This window comes from Daldinia vernicosa, assembly GCF_022497035.1.
Source record: "Daldinia vernicosa strain CBS 139.73 unplaced genomic scaffold F5Y00scaffold_54, whole genome shotgun sequence".
Lineage (NCBI taxonomy): Eukaryota > Fungi > Ascomycota > Sordariomycetes > Xylariales > Hypoxylaceae > Daldinia > Daldinia vernicosa.
Window position 1 is genome coordinate 52,718 of NW_025953970.1, and position 22,326 is coordinate 75,043.

A 22,326-nucleotide genomic window follows, 5' to 3' on the forward strand; every position below is an offset into this window, starting at 1 on the left:
AACCTCGCTTATTGAATAATACCTGCTTACTGTATCTCTTCTTTAACCGAACAAGATATAAATCTCACAACACATAAATATCAAGTTCCAAGAGTCAAGTATATTCACATTTTAAGAAAGAGGTACCTAATATATACGTGAATCGAGGCAAGACATTATATCGTATTTAGGCCATTACGAGCTGATATCTTATTCTTCATATCAGATGTATAACATACCATACCATACCATTACCATTGTAACTCATTACCCCTTTTCTCCCATGGCCGCCCAGATTTCCCGGCTTCGACTGTTCTATCTGCCTCTTGTTCCTGACCACCTATGAGCTCAGTATGGTGGAAGCGAGCGACTAAACCTGAAATAACTGTACAAGGGGCAAGCGACCGCTCAAATATCATGATGCCCTTCCTATACCACCTAAACGCCATAAATCTATGCATGTTGTGTTGATCTCATTCATTCGTACGGGACATTACTGCATCTCTTGCTCTTCAATGGACTGTCGGGATTTTGGTCGCTCAATATTGCCCAATTCCGACCCTTGACCGCTTTGCGCTCTTTTGCGCCCAGGGATAAACCGAGACATTCCTAGTCCTTGTGTATGCACTGGAGATTCTTGCGACTCGGAAAACTTGGCAAAGAATCCTCTCTTCTTCGGCTGTTGCTTCTGATCATCATTTAGTCCGACGTCCTCGAAACCCTCTTCGGCGGTCGGCGGATCCCAGGGACGGTTTCTGACGGAGATCCTCGGCGATCGAACAAATCGGGCAGAATCAAGACTTTGGCGTTGTGGATCATGGGCCATGACTGGCGACCTAGCAGAGATATCCTTTAGACACAGTTAGTTGGAAGTATAAAGACATGGTAAGTAGAAATGTGACATACAAAGGACCGGCGGTAGGAATCGAAAGACTCGCGAGAAATAGAGAAATGTTCAATATCGCCAAAGCTACTACGGGTATCCATGGATGTTCGAGACGCAGCCGAACGTCTCGGCCACAGAGCCTTGTCTTCCGTTGGCGAAGGCTAAGACATTAGTTAGTGACCGGAATACGGGGTTTAAAAAAATTTTTTGTTCCTCGCAAGGGAGGTCAATTCATACCGGGAGATAGACTCCGCTATCGTTTACCACTATAATCGAAAGTCAGGCTATGTTTTCCCGGGCGCACGGTTCCAAGGCGCAGGACATACCGCTCATCTTGTAATCTCCGTTGTCCCGACTCTTGGTACTCCGGATGCTCAAAGAAGAAGACGCCTTGGAGCCAATTATATCGACCTTTTCGAATCCGGCTTGCGGGGAGACCAGCGCACCGGGCCGGACGTTCTCATCCTTGATTTCGAGGTTGAGCGCGCCGGGACGTCTCGCGAAAGGGTTACGGATTGGCATTGTCGGGGATATCCTTGCGCTAGTTAAATAAAAAGCGATAGTAATTAAATTGATTCGAGGCAACTTTGTCAAGACAGACGCATTGAGCGAATTTGAACAGTGGAAGTAAGGAAAAATAGGAAAGTAGTTGTGTAAGTTGTTGTTTGACAAGTGAGATTGATCGCAATTGGGGATTTGATGGAGTGGAATTGGAATCGCGGGAATAGTAAGTACAAATCGGGTCGGACCTTTCCTAACTTTAGATTACTTGACTACCTACCTGGTACTTTAAACCGTACGACCAGGGTTTTTCATAAGAGACGGAAACGGGAAAGGACGAGCCCCGGATGCCGGATAGGCGATGGTGGACGGTGGGACTTTTTGTGCAAGTTGAGCCTTTTTCAACTTTCGTAGGTGTAGGTACCTTTCTAATTTAGAACATTACATACTTGCGATCATAGCCATGTACAACTCTACTCTTTTTTCTTCATTTGTCCTCTAAGATTTAACGGCCCTAAGGTTGAATTAAAAATTTTTTTTTAAAAAAAAACTAGAATGACGATCGTATGGGTACAAATTAATCAGGTCGTTTACATACCTACACACGTGTACTGCGCCTTTTGGAATGGTTTCTGGGGCATCCCTGTCTTCCCTGTTCCTCGGGCTTATGTACTATGTACAACCACCAGAACAACCTGCAACATCCTGCAACAATTCCAGTTTTCTTTTGACTTGTACCTGACCTATCCGAACAGGACCTGCACCACCCATTTGCTCTCTGCGCTTCTTAGTCCCTTTTTGCAGTAATGGGGTATTGATCAACGTCCTGATTTAGTAACCGCTTAGTATTCTTTGGGTTATCTACATATGCACACCTAATTTTTCTAGTTGCTGCGAAAAGGACCAAACAGCCTGCCGAGGTACCCGAAGTGCTACAATGACATACTTAATACTAGTTTTTAAGTTGACGTAACTATGTCATTTTTATGTAGTTACAGTAATATTGAGATTCCTTTGGGAAGATCTACAGATGGCGATGCTTATAGCCTTTCTTTAATAGGATCAACCGACATTCTCGGCCGCCTCTAACACTTGTTCTATTCGCCACCAGCAACCCTTCGTATAAGCGCTAGACATCTAGTTCGCTCGGCTAGATGATGTTATATGTACCAATAGGCTGAGCAAACACAAAGCCAGCCGCACCTACATAGGCCCTAGGGATAGTCCTAAGGATAGGCCGTCCCTGATAATAAGAACAATAGAAAACTATAGTAGAAAGAGTGTACAGAGGTTACCTAGTTGGTTGGCCTCCTTATCTCCGGGTCACATGCTATGTCGCCATGAATCGACAACTACACTAAGTCCCGCATCCAACCCACATATTATTACCAGAATCCAGGGACCTGACCCAAAACCTTATCTCTTTGTCCTTGTCCCTGATCAATGAGCCTAGAATTCATTACTCGATACTTCAAATACTCCCACCGCCTAACAAATGTGGAACGAAACGCTTCACATTAACTTCCAACACTAAGAAAGCGAGGACGCCGATATTGGTCCGATACTCGACTCCGGACACACGCTACTAGGTTACATAGGTATGTATATACATGGAATGTTTGAAATCCGGGATGCGAGATCATATATGCAGAGGTAACAACATTTTTTATCATTCCGTAAAACTCATCGCTAGTTGAAGACAACAGTCTTATGCCCGTTCAAAAACACGCGCTTCTCGCTCCACCACTTGACGGCCGCAGCCAGGACCTGGCTTTCGACATTGCTTCCCTCCTCGACCAATTCCTTGGGGCTCATGCTGTGGTCGACGCGCGCGACCCTCTGCTCGATGATCGGGCCCTCGTCCAGGTCCGCCGTGACGAAGTGCGCCGTGGCGCCGATGATCTTGACGCCGCGCTCGTAGGCCTGGTGGTACGGCTTCGCCCCCTTGAACGACGGCAGGAAGCTGTGGTGGATGTTGATGATCTTCCCGCTCATCGCCGAGCACAACCCCGGGCTCAGCACCTGCATGTACCGTGCTAACACCACTAGGTCGATGTTTTCTTGCTTGATCAGGTCCAGGATCTGGCGTTCTTGCTCAAGCTTCGTTTCCTTGGTTACCGGGAGATGGTGGAATGCGATTCCGTAGCTCTCGGCTAGGGGCTTGAAGTCCGGGTGGTTGGACACTATTAAGGGGATCTCAATGCCTAGCTGGTTTGACTTGGCCCTGAACAATAGGTCGTTCAGGCAGTGTCCGATCTTAGATACCATAATCAAGACTCTGGGCTTCTGGCTCGCCGATCGTAAGTCGTACTGGTCCATCTCCATTTCCGCCGCGAGCTTAGCCATAGGCTCATCTAAGTTAGCCGTGGACTCGGCATGACCAAAACGGACCCTCATGAAAAACTTCTGAGACGTCCGGTCTGAGAATTGTTGCAAGTCTAGGATATTGAGACCATGATTTGCCAAGAGCCCAGTGACGGCGTGGACGATACCAGGCTTGTCCGGGCAGGACAGCGTGAGGATATGATCATCGTTTGAAGCCATTATTTTCTCGATTCCCGTGAAGACAGATTTCACATCAAATTTTTAGTATGTTGCCAATGGCATGACTAATTCTCCCACACACCGGACGTAGTGACGCTTTAGTAGTCTCGGCTGGAGATCGGGCTCGGTATAAATGCATAGCGTTTTTGCATCTAACTAGACTAAATATCCTAAATATGCGATAAAAAGAGGCCACATTGAATTACGGTCTATCTTACGTATATTATTAAGTCGCGCGCCGTCTTGGTCATCTTGGATAAAATCCTTAGGGTCATGTTATAGTCTTGCTTAGTTTATGATTCGCTGATATAGTCTTGTAATGTAGGTAAGCGAGATGATCTTCTTGTCTTATATAGTATTCGACAATATTCGGCGGCTCTGATGTCAGCTAAGCATTGTACAATAGAAAGGAAATGAAATGCGGGCACATATACTGCGTGAGATAATAGAGAAAAGACAGTGATCGCTTATTGGTCTCGAAATAATCAGTCTCAACGTGCCGAGTCAACAGGATCTATAGAGATTATATAGATCTATCAGCACCTAAGACATTAATAGGCTTGGTGTGCGTGGCTTCGATATTGAATGAAGGCTTAACTATTTGAGCCTCAGTCTCAGAATGAATACCTAGGTAACTAACTACATACCATACCCATGTACAATACCAACGTAGTTAGATAATCATCTGCTTACATGTGTTACCGGCGGCTAGCATCTTGCGCCAGGGTCTAGTTCTTAGATGCGGCACTTGATCCTTGAATCCTTCATTAGAATATAAGAGATCAGGTTCCCAGAATCGATCTCGCAGTTTTGCGGCACGAAAATCTTCCGCGCTTATTATATAGCACTTAGATAGGTAGGCAGAGTAGAATAATTGCCATGTTACCCCATCCCGGAAAGGCGAGCCGTATTTCAGCTACCCAAAGCTACTATCATTTTGCCGGATGCGGGAACGTACATAATACCACGATATATTGATTTCTGAACAATCACGTCAACTACATCTTATTGGCTAATAAATTCTCGCCCATTCGACCCCTCGACCTTGTACTACGATATTTTTAACCTTATGACTTGGACTTAACTTTTTATAGGCGGGATCGGTGTGGTAGGGCGTGCTGGGCGTGGCATATCCCGGCTTATACATAAGCCATCCGACAAAGAAAAAAAAAAGGGTTTCCATCACCAAAACGTCAGGTCCGCCCGATCGGGTTGTCCGATGCGCATCTGCGATGATGGATGATGCTAGACAGCTAGATCAGAATCTATTAGAACTTACATATGCGCTCTTACTATGTAGCTTGGGGGGTTCTGCCAGCACAACACAACCAACATCGCCAAGTCGCCGCTAATGCCCGTAGACTTCGTATTCTTACCCCCCGATACCGATTCGTCGGCAAGGGATAATTGAATCAAGGCTGACTTAAGTTAGAAGTTAGGGAGCGAGAGGGAGGAAAAAACAATGCTTACAATAAATACCCAAAACCAATATGGTCTCATTATGGAAATTGATGGTTGCCAGAAACTTACGCAAGGGGTACGTATGCTTTATTTATCTATCGATCCTTTCGACCTTGTCCTGGGTCGTGGGCCGTGCTAGAACTTCGCTTCCGGTTAATTAAAATCCATACCTGAATCCTAACGTCTTTCCCTTAGCTCGGGAGCGTATACGGTAGGTTACTCACCGGCGACCTGCAGCTGTTGGTGATACGCTGGCACCGTGACGTGATCAATCGACCTGCACCGTGCTTTCAGATAGGCGCGCAAAAGCTCAACTGACTTCTACCGGCCCATCCCGTTGCACAGAACGTCGTAAAAATGGATATATGCCTGGAATCGGACTGTATTGAACGTGTTGAATAAGAACCTATCCATGATACCCTCCGCAAGCCACTAGCGCATGCGTTAGAGGCGTATTGCAACCATATGCCATCACGTTTACGGTTTGGTAAGACAAACGCCCCAATAGTCTGCCGTTGGGTACTTTTGTCAAAGCATAGCTCTGGTCTTGTTCCAAAGATAGCAAATAGCTATGTTTATATGCAAGTGTTAGCGGGTACCTGGGCCTTCTGTCAAATATCGATGAATTATGCTGCTGGTATCCGTAGTGCCGTATCTGACCTGCGGAGTAACCATAAAGTTTTATATCCGTAGAAGCGCCCTCCGTTTGACCACCTGGAAAGTAAGAAAAATCAAAATTATCATTATCGATCCTTTCTACCGTCCGTTAGGCATAAATCATCGTATATTCGTTTTTAGTTTGCCCTTTCCCTTTTGCCTTTTGCCTTTTGCGCTGCGTGCTCTGGATCCTTCGATTCTGTCCCCTGGTATAGGAACGCGCGTTATTCTGTACCGGCTATATTCAACCACCACCTCTGGTTGGAACACTACTGGATAGGGACCTCCAATTAATATACTAGTTCTCGGTCCTATAGTTAGCCTCACGTTCGTAAGTTCGGGAAGTCTATTCGCAACCCCCCACATCAATTCGGCTTCGAGTGTGAAGAAGAAGGAAGACAATATAAGGCTTTTTACACAGGCCCGTTCACGAGATATATCGGCTGGTCCTCGTCGTAAGGTTACCTCCATCATCGACCCTTTCTCCTGCACCAGCTTAGGAAACGTTGCAAAGTGCAAAGTGCAAAGGGTGATCGACATCAGGTGGGCACTTCCGTTGACGTTCAGCTCTTCCGCCCTGCCATCTTCAGCTGCGTCCATTTATAGGAGGCTCTCATTCGTCCCGGAGTATCATATTATCGACGGTACACAACATCGAAAAAGTCTCCTCGTATTCTGTTGCGGGTGCACAACTCAGAGAACCGGTTTTAACGGTCATTTCCGCGCGAACCTTAGCGAACCTTATGATCAACTGATTTTGTAACAATCCTTTTTGGTTACTAATCTTCGGATATCGCGAAGTAAGATCGAGAATATTGAAAAGACAAAGTTCGTACCTACCGGACTTTAAAAATAACAAAGTTAGTTTGTCGGTAAAGCACCTTGACCTCGACGGGCCACGACTTCCCTCCTTATTCAAAACGCATTAAAGGGGTCCGAGCCGTACCTCCCCTCCGCCTATAAAAAAAAGTCGCCTGGGTTTGGATGTGCATGTAGATGTACTTCTGGTCGAACTAAACATTCTTTCGGCGCTTCACCAGCGCTCGTTCCTCCTACTACTTCTCTTCCTTTCGGTTTTTTTCTTCATCCCAGCATTTCATCATTCGTTTCTCTCCTCTGCCCCTCGTCGGCGTAATTGGATCACATCATCCATCATTCGTTTTTTTTCTTGCTTTGGATAATTTGACTTGGGCATCATCTATCCTAAGCATCTCAAAATGATCAAGTTTTTCGTCAACTGGCAATTATGGCAGCAGATGACCTTCGTAAGTTGCTTACTCCGTAACCCCTATCCGTCTATCTCGCTCATACCAAATTAAAAGATCCTCGCCGGTGCGATCGTCTTAGTATTCTTTGCTGGATTAATTAAGTTGTGGTGGTTGAATAGATTTATCAAGAAGCATACAATACTTGACCTAGAAAAGAAGGCTAGGCAACAGGAGATGCAGAGGAGCGGTCTTCCGATAGGCAAGAAGGTGGATATTCCGTTCGGCGTGCGCGCAATCCAAAGCGGTATCGAAGTTGACGGTATCTGGATCTCACGGCCTAATACTCCACTCTTTACTCCAACCAGCCCGTCATTCGCTTCTTCGTCAACTCTCGAACCCGAAACTAGGTTGAAAGGAAAGGAGAGGGAACTTGCTGTGCATACGGCGACGACAGTCATCGAAGTTGAGCCTACCCCCGAACAAAGTCCGCTACCGAGTCCTGCCGTTAGCTTGTCTGATCGGCGCGTCCCAACCGCGGCCGAACATAGCCATACCAGAGCATTCCCTCCCGGTGCGCAGCCAACTTACCGACCAAAGGGTCCATCGCACCGTCGAACGGATATTACCGAGACCTTGGACGTGGATGGATTAAACCGATATGAATGTAACACGGCTAGCCACCAACTAGTCGAAACTTACGTCCCAAAGCACTCGTTCTCTAGCACGGAATCGTCGTCGCTGTCTTCCCTGCAAAGGACAGTTGTAGACCGTGGCTCGACTTCTTCGGAAGAAGGTATCCGCCATGCACAGGCACGTTATGTCTCTCGCCTCCGACACTCCGCGTTGCCTACACCCCGGACCTTAATTTCCTTCGAAGACCCTGAACCTTCGGCAGCTACCGTGGAATACTTCACGTCTCCTGAGCAGAGGAGGAATCCCTTCGAAACGCCTTCGTCTTCCGAGGCGCAGTCAGTTTCCCGTCCCCCGCTAGCTTCAAATAGACCGACACCTCATCGGTCCTACTCTGGCGAGTCGCACGCGAACACATCAACCAGAAGAGTAAACGCGGGGTTTGAGGTGTTACCAGCCGGGACCTTTAGCCGACCCGACGGCCAAACCGATACAGACGAGAGCCAATCTAAGAGGCATAGTAATAATAAGCTTCAGAAGAAGACCCGTGATCGGTCGTCAAGGGAGACGTCGTCGCCAACGTGATAAATCAGTGTACATAAAGGGCGTAGAATAGAAAGGAGACCATGATGTTGCTGATGTTGACACTGCACACACAAGCGTTGTTCCTCGAACATTGTTTCTCGGGCGTCGATAACACGTTACACGCGAAAAGAATGTAGATAGATTTTTGCTCAAGCGAACCTAGGGTAGTTGCATCGAGGCAAGACGGGGTGGGATACCGGCATTCAAATCGGCGTTCGTTTATACAGGGAGGGGAAGAGTAGGACGGGACAAGAAAATAATCTGGGGGAGTATGTAATTGACCTTTGAAACCGAAACCTTTTTTGTATACCCAACGTTGGAAAAGAGGAGGATATACGTTACTGCGCTAGCGTTATGATAGTTACCTACTTGTATCTTACGTATGATTAATGCAAAGCGCTTGGTTACATGTATGACGGTGAAACGAAACTTTGTATGTCCAATATAGAGAAATTTGATGTCCTCCACTTGAATGAACCGTTCGCTCTTATAACCGGTTTATAATAAAAGAGTGAAGAACATGAGGGCATTGAGATATATAGGAGTAGGCATGAGTGAGTAGGTAAGTGAGTTTCATCTGGAAAGGGGGTGTCGTCCACTTTTCATACACTAGGCGATCCGCATTCCGTCGATCGAAGGCCGTCGACCGGGACTTGGACAACACCTACTCGAAATAAAAATTGAAAAGCGTGAGAGGGAATAGGACACCACTCTAGGTTCTCAATTAGTATATATATATATATACATACCTAAAGACATAGCCTACCTAATGTAAAGGTAACCTGGCGTTTTGGTCAGATGGGCGTCCGCCGTCAGCTCATCGCCGCGCTAATCACGAGCTGGATCGCCACCCCTGCTAGATCTACCATGGCATTCCTGGTTGGCGGGTCGAGGCTGCTTAGTGCTAGGCCAGAGTTAGTCATACCTAGTCATAACGGAGGATACATCGTCTTACTTTCGCAGCTTTGATTGATTGGGTGTGTATCACATTAATGTAGAGTAAAAGCTGGGTTATATCTAAGGCTACTATCAACCTTGAAATAGAATGCTACGGAATAAAGCATAAAAACAGGAAGAAATAAGCTCCAAGCATGCAGTCAGTTTACCCCCTTTCGAAACGCCAAAGCCATGCATGCCGCCTATACATATAGAAGCCCAGTCAGTCATATCCCGTAGTCATTCCTTCGTTGCCCCCTAAACGGCGCCTACACTAAGAACCGCCCATCCTATTAACACCACGGCGGCCTACCTACTAACACAACATTATTCCTTATCCATATCCTTAGGCGCCGGGTCCCCAATACCGTCCTCCTTGATCGCGAACAGACAATCGCTTTCGGGCAAGCAGGGGCTGTCGTAGATCTTGGCGATACGGGTCTCAGCGCGGCCCTTCTTCAGACTGACTCGCGTGGTGCTGGCGTGCGCGATGATGTTGCCGCCGATCGGCTTCTTGGGGTCGGGGTTGAACATTGCGGATGGGCCGCCGTCGACTTGCGCTACGACCTGGTTGGTGATGACTACGGCGATGCCGAATTCGTCCGCTAGTCTTTGTAGCGTGCGCATGAACTTGGCTAAGTGGGTTTGTCGGGAGGAGAGCTCTCCTCGGCCGAGGAAGTCTGTTCGGTAGAGAGAGGTGGCGCTGTCGACGATGAGCAGGGAAAACCGGGTCTCGCACATCATGGTGGCGGCTTGGTTTAACAGTTGCAGCTGGTGATCCGAGTTGTAGGCCCGCGCGTAGGCGACGTTGTCGAGGACTTCCTCGCCGGATAGACCGTAGCGGTTGGCTACGGCGAGGAGTCGTACTGGTCTAAACGTGCCTTCCGTGTCGATGTATAGACATTTGCCTTCGCCGCCGCCCATGTCGAAGGGTAGTTGACACGTGACTGCGAGTGTATGGCAGATCTGACTTTTTCCGGTACGAAACTCGCCGAAGAGTTCTGTCACAGAGCCGGTTTCGACACCACCGGCCAGTAGAGTGTCTAAGTTCTTCGATCCCGTAGTGATGGAAATCAGCTCGCTTCTCCGCTGATGCATCTCTGTAGCGGTTGTAAAGCCCATGGGAACCAGTTTGGATGCTAATTAGTGTTAGATGAGTTTTTGAGACGTAATCGGCTGAGTACCTATATAGAAAACTTACCTTCTGCGAGGACCTTCTGTGCCTTTTGTTCTGATATACCTTTAACCAGCTCTAAGGTACGTCTTGGTGTGTAAGCGACTGCTTCGACAGTTTGATAGCCGCCATCAGCCAAAAGCTGACAGTCACGTTTTGTCAGACCCGACAGGCCCTATTGTAATGTCAGTCAATATAAGTACAAATCGAATACTGCGTCTCTTGGAACGGGCCGCATCTCACCTCCAAAGCAAAGATAGGCGTTGGGGCTCCAGGGCCAGTCACGCCGCTCTCCTCCGCTGCCTCCTCGTATTCCTCTGCCATATTTTCGAATTATAGCGTTTAACCTGTCCGAATAGAGCTTAAAGACAAGGGTAAGAGAGAATAAATGCGTATAGACTTGGTCTGAGACTTTATAAACGCGTCAAACGCGAAATGTGGCGAGAAAACAAATTGAAATCGCGGAAGCACGTGAGTAATTTGTCAATTTAACTCGGATTTAGTTGGTTTTAGTTGGTATGTACCCACTATTTACTGCAGGCAGGCGGCCCCCACAGGAACTTAAGGCTGTTACCTTGGGTACGAAGTACTTTTACTTTTCGTAGCTCTCAGCAACCACCAACTTATCGATAAGCTCGGTTCGGCCAGTAACTTCTTCCAAGTTGTTTTGAAGCTCTGAATTCCCCGTTGCGCGCGTCATTCACAAACATTCTTATCTTGACGACATCAATTTTCCTCCCGAGGGCGTCGCATTCAGCATGGCGGCCGCTGTGTATTCCTACAAGGAAACGCGCCTGAACTTGGAGCCATCATCAAGCTCGTACATTGTTGATGTCGAGCTCCCTACCACGAGTTCCCAGGGACGGAGCCAGCGTGCCAGCAGATCAGCCAAAGCAATCGCTAAGAACGATGCTTCTCGAGCTACCACCTCTGCCATATACTACCGAAAACACCATAGCTCTCCCAAGGGATTTCTTTGGCGAGTCCTTGAAGGCGATACCGTTTTGAGCATACGAACCGTCGATCTCTATAAGCCGAAGAAGGCTGCCGACGCAAACCTCATCCTCAACTTCCACTTCCAGCACCCTATTATACCTAGCTGCGTTGCCCTTTGCGATCCTCCAGACCACGATGCGCTTAGTATCTTCGTCCTCGATACTGCCGGTCAGCTATATACTCTCTTCTTGAGGCCGGACTCTTTCCGTAAGCGTTCGTTTGTCGAAACAGGACTTGGAGACGCCTGCAAGATTTACCAGCCCAATGCGTTCCGCAACTTCAAGCATCCATACAGACTTGTTGCTGTCGATAATGACCAACTAGTCGCAACTCTTTCCGATGGCGGTCATATACGTTTTGATAGGAATACGGGACATAATGGTTTGTTTGATACCCGTTTTGTTTGCAAGTTGTATACTTAACATTGTTTCTAGCTATTCACTCGCCCTGGAAAGAGACATTTTATAATGCGAAGGGTTGGTTACGAAGTTTGTTGGGAGGCCGCGGAGATCTGGACATCAAAGCTGCGGCAGCTGCAGTTCACACGGATCTAGGGCTTAACAGTGCCTCGTTCCTCTTCACAGTCTGCCTCGACCATCGATTACGAATTTGGAATCTTAATAGCGGACAGATCCTTGGAGCTGTAGACTTACTCAACTCCGACAGAGATCCCCAGGAGACGGGGAAGTGGCAGATAGATGCGACGCAGGCCAACTTAATCCGTATCGTAGGCACCACCGAGGGCAAACGTCTGCTCGTAACATATTCTCCCGTAGGTCCTGGGGAGTTTAAGTTTTGGATGCTAAGGTCCGATAATGCCAACTCCGTTGATGCGGATGATCTCTATCCTGGCTACGAATTGGTGCCTAATCCTCCTCTTGGCTCGGATGTCTGGACTCTCGCAGATTTCAGTGTGGCGGAACATTCGTCATCTGGAGTATACAGGATGTGGCTTTTATGGAAGAATAATATGGCGTACCGAGTTCAGGAGTTGACATTCTTAATAGATGAACTCGTCTCAGTCTGGCAGGACCGTTGGCGATCCGTGTACGCTGATACCGCCATACCGACCGCACCCCTATCTGGCCCATCTGATCCTACAGACCCTACAGAAAAATGGCTACAGCTAATATTCTTCCCCGGAAGATTCCCCAGGGCAACTGTGGAGGCTGCACTCAGCGCTTACGAGGGAGCGATTGGAAGACAGAGTAACGTCGCGTCTCGCAATGGCATAGGCCTCGCCGAGTCAATTTGCTCCGCCATCGCCTCAACCTCATCCCTTAATAGGTCATCATCAGGTGACATGGATCATGAACAGTTTAGGACTTCGAGTGAGATGCAGTGGCGGAAATTCTACAGAATTTTACTCGAGCTAGACAAACCTAGAGGTGAAGCCTTATCACTTTCTTACGATGGGGAGTCAGGAATGCCGTGGGTAGTATGCGCCGATAGTATCTCTGCTATCAGAGAATGCAGCAAGCTGGAGCATATCTGTCATAACCCACAAGCAGAGTATGAAGGGTCGAATGATGTTCCAACTCTTGTCATCACTGGTACCAATTTCATCGAGAGTTTCTCGGACAGCATGTTGCAGATATGCCATTCTGTTATCCGCCCAGAGATGCTAGAAGAGTCGTCCAAATCAGACCAAGAACGACTCCAGTTCGTTTCGGACAAGACAGGATTCTGGCGCCAAATCTCCGACGAAGATGCCGCCCAGGTGACTGATGCGCTTGGTCCAAACTTCAACGTAGTAACAACGCAACTATGTGATAGAGTGCTTGCGACGTGTAACGAATATTGGAATTCTCCGCATCCCACTGAGCTTCCCCTAACGGAGTTTGGAAGAAAAGTCGTCGTTAAAGCAACTCAAGACCTAGTCGAGGTGCAATGGAACGTCAGCTTTAGCCAACTGATCCTCCTCGTCCACATGGAATTCGAATTCGATCGTCCTGAAGATGCTCTCCACAACCACGTTGAAGTTGGTGTAATATACAGAAACTTGCTCATTATACTTAAACGACTCGAACTCCTTCGATGGCTCGTCAATACCCAGCTGACAACATCACTCGCGAGAGCAGACAGATCGAACTCCATCTCTGACACTTCCCCCGTAGCCCCGAAGCGACAGGCTGAAGAATATAGAACTCTCACCGCGCTCGAGGGCAACGTAGGGCATCTTCTCGGAGTACCCGCACCGGGATCATTACCCTCAGGAGGAGTACCCTCGATAATCACGCGCATCGCCGCAGACCTCTGTGCTCCCGCTAGTAACGTGGAGTTACAGCCTCAATATATCCAGTGTGGTCTGCTTATTAGAGATAGGGCGGATCTTGCTATCGAGTTAAGTCCATTCTGCGAGCAAGACCCCTTCTCAACTTATGTGCAAGGGCGTGTACATCTTGCCTTGAAAGACTTTACGACTGCAGCCACATACTTTAAGAGAGCAGCGTATGGCATGAGTAAGTAGTCATCGATAGGACTTAAGAAGCTTAACTAATGGTTTATATAGGTCTACCTCAGGCAAACCCTGAAAGGCACAGCAGTGGTCTCCTTGACGAGACGGAATGGAACCTACTGTTTGCAGGATTACCACGATATTATGCTCACATAGTAGCTCTCTATGAACACCAGAAGGCTTATTCATTCGTTATCGATTTTGCTCGTCTCGCTCTTCAGTTCGTAAACGCAAACACCGAAGATGCTGGCAAGGTCCGAACAGAGATACAATTGCGGCTCTTTAGCGGTGCTTTATCCACTTCGCAATTTGAGTTGGCACACTCAACAATCGTAGCGATAAAGGATCATGCTTTACAGCACTCATGCTTACAGGCGCTTATCCAGAGGATGTGTGATAACCTCCACAACTCAGAGCTAGTCAACCTTACATTCCCGGGCCTACAAAGTGCCGTCGACGACATACTTGCGCAACACTGCCGAGACACGGTAGACGTCATCACCGGCGTACCATATCACCAGATCCTCTATGCTTGGCGCATCAAGCGAAACGACTACCGCGGTGCTGCTGCAATCCTACTTGATCGCATCCAGAAGCTTAGGCAGCTCGGGGAAGGCGATCAAGTTACGGGTGAAGATATTCTAGATACGGCAGTGACGAGGCAGTATCTAATGCTGATCAACGTCCTAAGCTGCGTGGATCCAAAGCAGGCATGGATCACGACTGAGGGGCCACCGCGCCCGATTAAGCTCGGCGAACGAGATAGCCTCTCTAAGCGCAAGGTGGTAACGTTAGCCGACATCCGCAAGGAATACCAGGACGAGCTCGACCGTATTGCCGCTATCCACAACGATCAATTCGGGTTCACGGCGGACGACGAGATGGAGATCCTGTGATATGAGGATAATAAGGAATGAGCGCAAATGTACAACATAAGATGTTTTTACGAGATGATACCTCCTGAGCTTTCAGATATAGACCTCAGGTCCCACGTCCCCCCCAACAGAACTTCGCGACAGGAATAGGTAAAACGCGAATTGTAATGGATTGACGGATGAATTGACTGATTTGATTGATTGAACTATTAAAATCCTCATGAGCAACATTAACGCCTTGGCTCTTTCTGACTCAATCGCACGATGCCAACTATCAAAGACCAAAGACCACTTAAACGCCGTGCCGTCAATGCTCGACCTCGCGGGGGGTGAGTTAGTAGTAGTAGCAGTAGTAGTAGTAGTAATAAGAATGTACAGAGAATTAGTTTCTAACGTGACAACGACATGGCAAGTAACTTGTAAATAACCGTAATAATGATGATGATACGCAGTAAAAAACAACAATATTACAAGACTCCCCCCGTTTTTATGCTACGCTTGGGCGGGTAAAGGCATGGGGGGGCGCGTGGACTCGGGCACGGAGACGACGCCTTGGGACTCGACGGCGTCGCCGGGGGCTTGTCGGTATAGGATTATTTCCGACTGCTTGAAGTAGCGCCGCGCGTCCTCGTCGATGAGGACTAGGCTTAGGTAGTACCGCGTGGAGAATTTCTTGTTCACGTCCCGGAAGGTGGGCGTTAGGTCGAAGCCGCCTAGGAATAGACGGATGGGGATGGTTTCGCCGCGGGAGGGGGAGCCGTCCATTATCTGGGAGAGGGGTTGGTTAGTTGGCTGGCTGGCTTTTATGCTGGGTGGGCTGCGTATTATCGTAAGAGTATGGGGGTTGATAGGGAAAAGGGGGGGGACTCACCTCGAAGCGCACAAGGGTCTCGCTCTCGTTGTACTGGTTGGGTGCGGCGCCGGTAGTCTCCCTTCGAATAATGCTGAGCTCCATGTGCTTGATCTTGAGACGGACGAGGAGGAAGTATATACGGCCGACAATAACGTCCTTAAGGTGGTACTTGGACTTGGAGTATTCGAACTCGATGTGCAGGCAGTCCTCGATGCCGACGTCCATCTTGATGGAGGAGTTCATCTCGGGGGGCACGCGGTAGCTGTAAACCCAGAGGTCCTTCTCGCGGATGACGTCGGCCATGCGGCGGGCGACGGTGACGCGCACGAAGTAGCGCAGCTTGACGTTGATGCCGTTGTAGGACTCGTACTGCTTCTCGACGTTTTTGAAGTTGAAGTCGAAGGTCTGGGGGTGCTGCAGCTCGCCCGGCGCGGCGAGCTCCTGGTTCAGGGAGAGGAACTCGTAGTGGTTGCCGCGGTCGAAGAACATCTCTATGGTGCCGATGAACTGGACCTTGATGCCGGTGTGTTCCAGGCGCTTGCCGTCCTTGGGGCGCACCGTGACTTGGCCCTTGACGGACTCCCCGTCCATGTACAGCGGCGCCTTCTCGCGGCGCTGCTTCTCCCGTATGTCCACTACTTGGCGGTCATCGCTATCTTCGAGCACTATATCGATGTCGACGGGCGTGGCGAAGAAGTACGACATGTTTGTTGGGCGCGGGGGGAGGTTCGAGTGCGAAAAGGGGAGGAATTGGGGCCGTTGGAAGTCGTAGTCGTCGTATGCTTTGCAAGTTGTTGAAGCAACTTATTATGTATTCTCCTGCCTTGCGGCCCCACATTCATTCGTCAGTCAATCAATCAATCAATTGGGACACGAGAGGGAGAGAGATGCAGCGGCGTTCAAAGTAAATCCATGTGGCTCGAGCTTCAGCTTCAGCCTCACCGGGGAATCGGTGGACCTCCAGTGGATGTCTGTAGGTACATGTGGACCTAGATGGGTGGGCCCATTGATTTCAAAAAGACAGAAAGATCAAGCCACGACAGCCACAACTAAAAGCCACAAAGTAGCCCCCGCTGCTGTAGCCCTAATGGAACGAACTTAGCAAAAGTACCTTGTACTAAAATTCTGGCACTTACCCCAATCTAAGCTTAGCGACTGGCCGCACAACGAATTTCCTCAATTGATTGAATTTTTGACTTTGGCTCTGGAGACTTTTTTCCCCGTTCCAAGACGACATCACATTCAGGTACGTTAGAGCTCCGCGCCCGATACCCTTCACGATTAATTATTTTCCATTTTTCCTTTAATCAATCAGCATCGCATCTGCTGGTGTCTAGAATCTAGCAATTTACTCACGGTTTCAATTTCTTCAGGTCCATTTCTCCCCCCCGCTATACCCTCACCTGAACCGTCAAGATGCGATACATCCACAGCGTCGAGACCTTGGAGATTCCCGAGGGAGGTACGTCTTCGAACCGATTCGCTCGCGCTGGCAGCATCGGCCCAGGAATTAAGAAATTTTGGGTTGGGTGTTTGTTTGCTGCTTGGAGAATCTCGAACTTTGCGATTCAATGAGACGAATGCTAATATGCGACTCGCGAAATAGTCAAGGTCACAATCAAGTCCCGCAACGTCACAGTCGAGGGCCCCCGAGGTACGATACTATCTGCAGCCATAGCGATGGCGAATATACACTCCGGAGGCGCGAAGGAATCTAACTGAGAGAAATAGGCAAGCTTTCCAAGGACCTGAGCCACATCGCGGTTAACTTCTCGCGACCGAAGAAGAATGTTATTGGCATTGAGATTCACCACGGCTCGCGAAAGGATGTCGCCACGCTCCGAACCGTCCGAACCCTGATCAACAACCTGGTCATCGGCGTCACCAAGGGCTTCAAGTACAAGATGCGTTACGTCTACGCCCATTTCCCCATCAACGTCAACGTCGAGAAGAACAGCGAGACTGGCAACTTCGAGGTCGAGATCCGGTATGTTTTGCGCCTATCCGAACGCGTAGGGGGAGACTGTTTGAAGACACTTTCTCGACAGGTTTTTGAGAAAATAGGGTAGCTGATAGTGAACGATAGAAACTTCATCGGTGAGAAGCTCGTCCGAAGAGTCGTCATGCAGCCCGGTGTCGATGTCGAAATCTCCACAGCCCAGAAGGACGAGCTGCTCCTCCTAGGCAACTCCCTCGAGGATGTTTCCCAGAGCGCCGCCGACATCCAACAGATCTGCCGAGTCCGAAACAAGGATATCCGAAAGGTATGTTGAATTGATCTTTACTTAGTAAGTATATGGCCCACGCTAACAAACGTCTAGTTCTTGGACGGCATGTACGTATCCGAGAAGGGCAACATCGCGGAAGAGGTCTAAACGGGCGGACATGACGGGACACAAATGGTTTCTTTGCTTTTAGGGTCTCAATACGGAGTCGCCGGGGTTCATCTGCATCTCACGTAGCAAAATAGCTGCGAAAAAATGGAACCGAAAACTGAGCAACTGTGTTTCTGAACTTTGAACACTTTACGATGATGTGAATTGTGAGGTAATGCGTTTATGATGATATTCGCTTCAGGGACTAGCGGTTTTCATACGACGAGGTGCGGATTTGAGATAATCCTTACTGAGCTATCCGTGACGACCCATGAGAACTTGGGAGCATCTAGAAATTAAACTATCATATGATTATTGTGCAATTATTCTGGTTCCTGGCGCGCAACTTCATAACGTAGAAACATTATATTGCACTATTTCCATCATCGTATATCATCTCGTAAGTAACAGATATTTTACGAGAGGGCTACCTAGTAAAATAGCACCAAAACAGATGCAGATTTTGGTAAGTATTAACCTAACATACTAAAAGGCTCCTTTATATATCCACGTAACTCGGCAAACTCCGCCGCTATATCTTTCTAACCGACCCCTGAATAAAACCGAAAGTCAGGTTTATATCAAATAAACTTCCGTATTTTTCTGTCTAGCTGCCTAATCCCAGATACGGCTCTCCGTCTGGGCTGAGCAGAGCAGGGCAGGTGGAGGGTTTGCGTTTCTAATATATATTAACTAACTAGGTGTCAAAGCGGAAGCAAACGAAATATTCTAACTAGTCAATCCCTTACCGAAGCTTTTTCTTTTGTCTTGTTTGCGTTCACGAGGGGGTGGGTGGTGGAAGGGGAGGGAAGGGTATCCATGTTACTTAGACTGTTGGAAGAAGAAAAAAAAAGAAAAGAAGAAAAGTCTGGATAGCTACGTACTATGTAGCTGGTTGTACGGGGAATAAGGCGTCTGTGCAACGTAGTATACGAAGAGCTAGTTCGTTCGGAAGTTAGGGAGATGGGATGGGGTGGGATGGGATGTAGGATATAGTCGAAATCCCGTGTTACGGCGGAAGATAATGGGCAACCTTCTTATATCTACATAGTAGGTATTCCCCTTTCCCATATGGCGAGCTACCTACCTAACCTAGTACTTAGATGCAACGGCGGGTGTAACTAATATGTATATCTACATCTCATCTAAGGGCAGGGCAAGGCAAGGCAAAGCAAGGCAAACACTTCTAGATCTAATCGGCTTGCTTGATAGGTACCACGAAGGGGTTATAAACTAGGGTTCTTGAGGGACATTTATTTACCTAAACTATGGATATATTTCTAGGCTTGCTTTTCATCGTAAGATCCTTCCCAATGTTTTTTATCCTCTCCCTATGAGACTCTATTTATCTTCTCGATAACTACCCAAGGTATTTGCTTATTAAATACCTGCTTAATCTACATCTTAACCAGGCACCTTGTCTATCACTCATATATCGATACGAAACGATATGCCCTCTACCCCCCAGAACGGATGTCTGGATAGAGTCGTCGCCGCCGCACTATCGAGCACCTTAAACGGTACCTACACCCTAACGTTCTCTTAGTGAGCACCACCATAGCAACAGGAGCAACTACACTCTATCTATCATCGCCTTCTACAGCCAGCCCCATGGTGATGGTGAAAATGAAAATGAACCGCGAAGAACAGAGAAAGCGAAGCTCTAATATAAAGGAGCCCGGTACCTGCGACCCCGGCTTCGTGTTCTACAGCTGCCAGGGCGGATTCGTGGGATGTTGCGCCGTGGAGGCGTGTAAGCCGGGGGGATGTCCCGACGATGCTCTGCCGTCGAATACCGAAGGAGGAGAGAATATCGCGAGTACTACTACCTCGCCGCCGGATGGTGGGACTAAGACGCAGACGCAGACGGTTACTCTGGATATCACGACTACTCCGAATATTACCCCCGATAACAGTCCAGAGCCATCTACAACAGCAACAACAACATCGTCGTCATTGTCAGATTCCGCTATAGGGGCAATCACACCACCCCCACTACCGCCATTCCTACCCCCATCCCCATCCCCATCCTCTTCCTCCGCCTCCTCTTCTTCTCCCACCTCACAAACACCCCCACCCTCAACCCTCCCGCAAACAACAACAACAACAACAACAACAAACACAACAACATCATCACCACCACCTCCCCTCTCCACAGCCGCCATAGCAGGTATATGCATAAGCAGCACCGTATTCGCCCTGGCCGCGCTCCTCGTCGCCGGCTTGCTCATCCGCCGCCGCCGCATCGCGAAGCGCGTCGCCGCGGAGACGTTGCCGAATTCCCCGTATGCGGACGAGCCGGAACGGTTTATGATGGATCATCCGGCGTGGAGGGCGCAGGGGCAGGGGATGGGGGTGGGGGTGTTTAGGGGGGTGAGTGAGTTGCCGTAGGGGATGGTCGATTACCTGCATACCTAATAATATGAATGGGATTGGTTGGTAGGGTTGATGTTTTATTTCGAAGTGTTCTGGCCTTGTTTCTGTGCTGGATAACTGTAGTATATTTGTTGTATATTGGGTGATGGCCACGATGGAGGGGGTCGGTTAAACTAATCGTGCTGGATTTCCCGAAGACTTGAATAGGGGGTTATTCTAGCCTCCTTTTTTTATTATCAACCTAACTTTACCAGCCTTTTTCTATCGGTGGATTACTTTCTACAGATCATCACCTACCTACCTATGCTAAACAACAACCTTACCTCCCAACGCTACGTTAGCTTTGTCGGCTTAGACATTATTATTATAGTCGTCGTTAATAAAAAAGCCCTACAGATTCAAAAAAAGTAGAACGTATCGTATCACACTAGTTATACCAAAGATATTCCAGAGAATAACAATCATGAATGAACAAAAACCAACCGAATGCTATTTATTTAGTCTTTGCCTGTATCTTCCGATCTCGTGGGGGGGTATGGAACACGACAGAAATCAAGAAAGCCTGCCAGTCTTTTTTTCCTTATCCTACGCCGTTTAGTGCAACACCAGTTCCCCTGGTCTAATTCAAATGAAAAAAAAAAAAAAAACGCCCAACTGACAAGAAATCGATCGGTCTTTGTTGTTGCTCTAGAATCCATCATTATCACAGCTTCTTTCTCAGCCTTGGAATTATGCCTCGCGTCGAGGTTGTTGCGGGTTTCGGTAGATCTGTTCGGTTATAAGGAACAGACAGAAGAAAGAGGTACGGTACGGTACGATGCTGTGCCAGAGCATCACGGGTTTGTGGAGCGGTATCATCGCGGCATCAGCTTGTAGATCTCGTTGAGCAGCTCTTGTAGCTCTTCGTCGGAGATCTTATCGGTGATCGAGGGGATTAAGTATTTGGCCTCCTCGGCCGTCTCGCAGCAAAGCGACCCTAAAGGAGTAGACCCCCCAGATTAGCTTTTTTTTGTCCTTCACCTAGGTGCTTTATCAATAGAACCGCGGGTTCTATAACCAAACAACCGTACCTAATTGCGCGCGCTCAAACTTGTGGAACTCCTTATGCGAGCTCAACAATCGCTCCACGGCCTCGACGTTCTCCTTCTTCTTGAAGCGGGCGAAGGTATCCAGGTAATCGATAGTCTTTGTCAACATCCTATATAAAAAAGAATAGAACAAACGTTAGTCCTGTCCTCGTCGCCCGAAACTAGCTAAATAAAATTGCCTAGAGGAATTGGGGACAGAATCTTCTTACTCCGTCTCGTTGACATTCTTGCGGTCGTTGCGTCGCTTGGCGACCAGGGCGTTGATGACGAGAGATGCTTCGGATAGCGTCAGGGTGTCGACGTCCTGGAACTCGCCCAGCCTGAGGACGGTAGTAGCCTCCTCGTTGCCGGCGGGTGGTGCTCTGGACCGCGACGTGGGAGGATGAGACATCGTGTCTGTCTTGTCCGGACTATTTCTTTATAGGATGGATGGTGACGGCGGAGAGATAGATGCAAGAAGAGGGAAAAGGAAGCAATTAGTAATTATTCTTTTTATTTTTTATTTTTTATTTTTTTGTTGCTATGTCGCAGACCGGCGCGGTCAATTGAAAGGTTAGGAGGTAGATAGATAGATGGTATGGCGATTATGGTAATGCGATTGGATATGCGACAAAGAAAGAAATGTCAGCTGTCAGATAATGCGGCTCTGGGCTGGCGCTGTAGAAGGTAGCCTGTGATGAACAAGGTTAGGTGCTAAGACCGCTAAATTGTGGAGAATTTGGGGAAGCTTCTTGTGAAAATCCG

At 48.2% G+C, this 22,326-nt stretch overlaps 9 protein-coding genes across 9 annotated transcripts; 4 read left to right on the forward strand and 5 right to left on the reverse strand.

The window, feature by feature from the left end:
• Window positions 1–93: 93 nt before the first annotated feature.
• On the reverse strand, window positions 94–1,916 carry F5Y00DRAFT_245895 (uncharacterized protein). Its single transcript, XM_048009053.1, has 4 exons — window positions 1,192–1,916; window positions 1,103–1,131; window positions 886–1,026; window positions 94–829 (listed from the first exon to the last, which is right to left on the reverse strand). The coding sequence occupies exons 1-4, from the start codon at window positions 1,385–1,387 to the stop codon at window positions 473–475; spliced, it is 723 nt and encodes a 240-aa protein (XP_047861509.1). The 5' UTR covers window positions 1,388–1,916; the 3' UTR covers window positions 94–472.
• Window positions 1,917–2,372: 456 nt separating this feature from the next.
• Window positions 2,373–4,406, reverse strand: F5Y00DRAFT_245897 (Formyltetrahydrofolate deformylase). Its single transcript, XM_048009054.1, has one exon. It carries the CDS (start codon window positions 3,908–3,910, stop codon window positions 3,056–3,058), a length of 855 nt encoding a protein of 284 aa, XP_047861510.1. The 5' UTR covers window positions 3,911–4,406; the 3' UTR covers window positions 2,373–3,055.
• Window positions 4,407–7,245: 2,839 nt separating this feature from the next.
• Window positions 7,246–8,451, forward strand: F5Y00DRAFT_265388 (uncharacterized protein; the record flags this gene model as incomplete). Its single annotated transcript, XM_048011781.1, has 2 exons — window positions 7,246–7,293; window positions 7,351–8,451. 2 exons carry the CDS (start codon window positions 7,246–7,248, stop codon window positions 8,449–8,451), a joined length of 1,149 nt encoding a protein of 382 aa, XP_047861511.1.
• Window positions 8,452–9,424: 973 nt separating this feature from the next.
• On the reverse strand, window positions 9,425–11,024 carry F5Y00DRAFT_245907 (DNA repair protein rhp51). Its single transcript, XM_048009055.1, has 3 exons — window positions 10,805–11,024; window positions 10,589–10,736; window positions 9,425–10,526 (listed from the first exon to the last, which is right to left on the reverse strand). The coding sequence occupies exons 1-3, from the start codon at window positions 10,883–10,885 to the stop codon at window positions 9,715–9,717; spliced, it is 1,041 nt and encodes a 346-aa protein (XP_047861512.1). The 5' UTR covers window positions 10,886–11,024; the 3' UTR covers window positions 9,425–9,714.
• Window positions 11,025–11,032: 8 nt separating this feature from the next.
• Window positions 11,033–15,011, forward strand: F5Y00DRAFT_164994 (nucleoporin Nup120/160-domain-containing protein). Its single transcript, XM_048004766.1, has 3 exons — window positions 11,033–11,938; window positions 11,992–14,019; window positions 14,070–15,011. Exons 1-3 carry the CDS (start codon window positions 11,320–11,322, stop codon window positions 14,909–14,911), a joined length of 3,489 nt encoding a protein of 1,162 aa, XP_047861513.1. The 5' UTR covers window positions 11,033–11,319; the 3' UTR covers window positions 14,912–15,011.
• Window positions 15,012–15,637: 626 nt separating this feature from the next.
• Window positions 15,638–16,821, reverse strand: F5Y00DRAFT_245909 (vacuolar protein sorting-associated protein 26-domain-containing protein). Its single transcript, XM_048009056.1, has one exon. The coding sequence runs from the start codon at window positions 16,446–16,448 to the stop codon at window positions 15,675–15,677; it is 774 nt and encodes a 257-aa protein (XP_047861514.1). The 5' UTR covers window positions 16,449–16,821; the 3' UTR covers window positions 15,638–15,674.
• A 58-nt stretch (window positions 16,822–16,879) lies between these two features.
• Window positions 16,880–18,441, forward strand: F5Y00DRAFT_245911 (60S ribosomal protein L9). Its single transcript, XM_048009057.1, has 6 exons — window positions 16,880–16,989; window positions 17,117–17,205; window positions 17,350–17,397; window positions 17,475–17,730; window positions 17,830–18,007; window positions 18,065–18,441. The coding sequence occupies exons 2-6, from the start codon at window positions 17,160–17,162 to the stop codon at window positions 18,116–18,118; spliced, it is 582 nt and encodes a 193-aa protein (XP_047861515.1). The 5' UTR covers window positions 16,880–16,989; window positions 17,117–17,159; the 3' UTR covers window positions 18,119–18,441.
• Window positions 18,442–19,750: 1,309 nt separating this feature from the next.
• F5Y00DRAFT_265393 (uncharacterized protein) lies at window positions 19,751–20,509 on the forward strand (the record flags this gene model as incomplete). Its single annotated transcript, XM_048011782.1, has 1 exon — window positions 19,751–20,509. One exon carries the CDS (start codon window positions 19,751–19,753, stop codon window positions 20,507–20,509), a length of 759 nt encoding a protein of 252 aa, XP_047861516.1.
• A 616-nt stretch (window positions 20,510–21,125) lies between these two features.
• Window positions 21,126–22,203, reverse strand: F5Y00DRAFT_245914 (HRDC-like protein). Its single transcript, XM_048009058.1, has 3 exons — window positions 21,792–22,203; window positions 21,565–21,692; window positions 21,126–21,470 (listed from the first exon to the last, which is right to left on the reverse strand). Exons 1-3 carry the CDS (start codon window positions 21,971–21,973, stop codon window positions 21,349–21,351), a joined length of 432 nt encoding a protein of 143 aa, XP_047861517.1. The 5' UTR covers window positions 21,974–22,203; the 3' UTR covers window positions 21,126–21,348.
• Window positions 22,204–22,326: the final 123 nt, after the last annotated feature.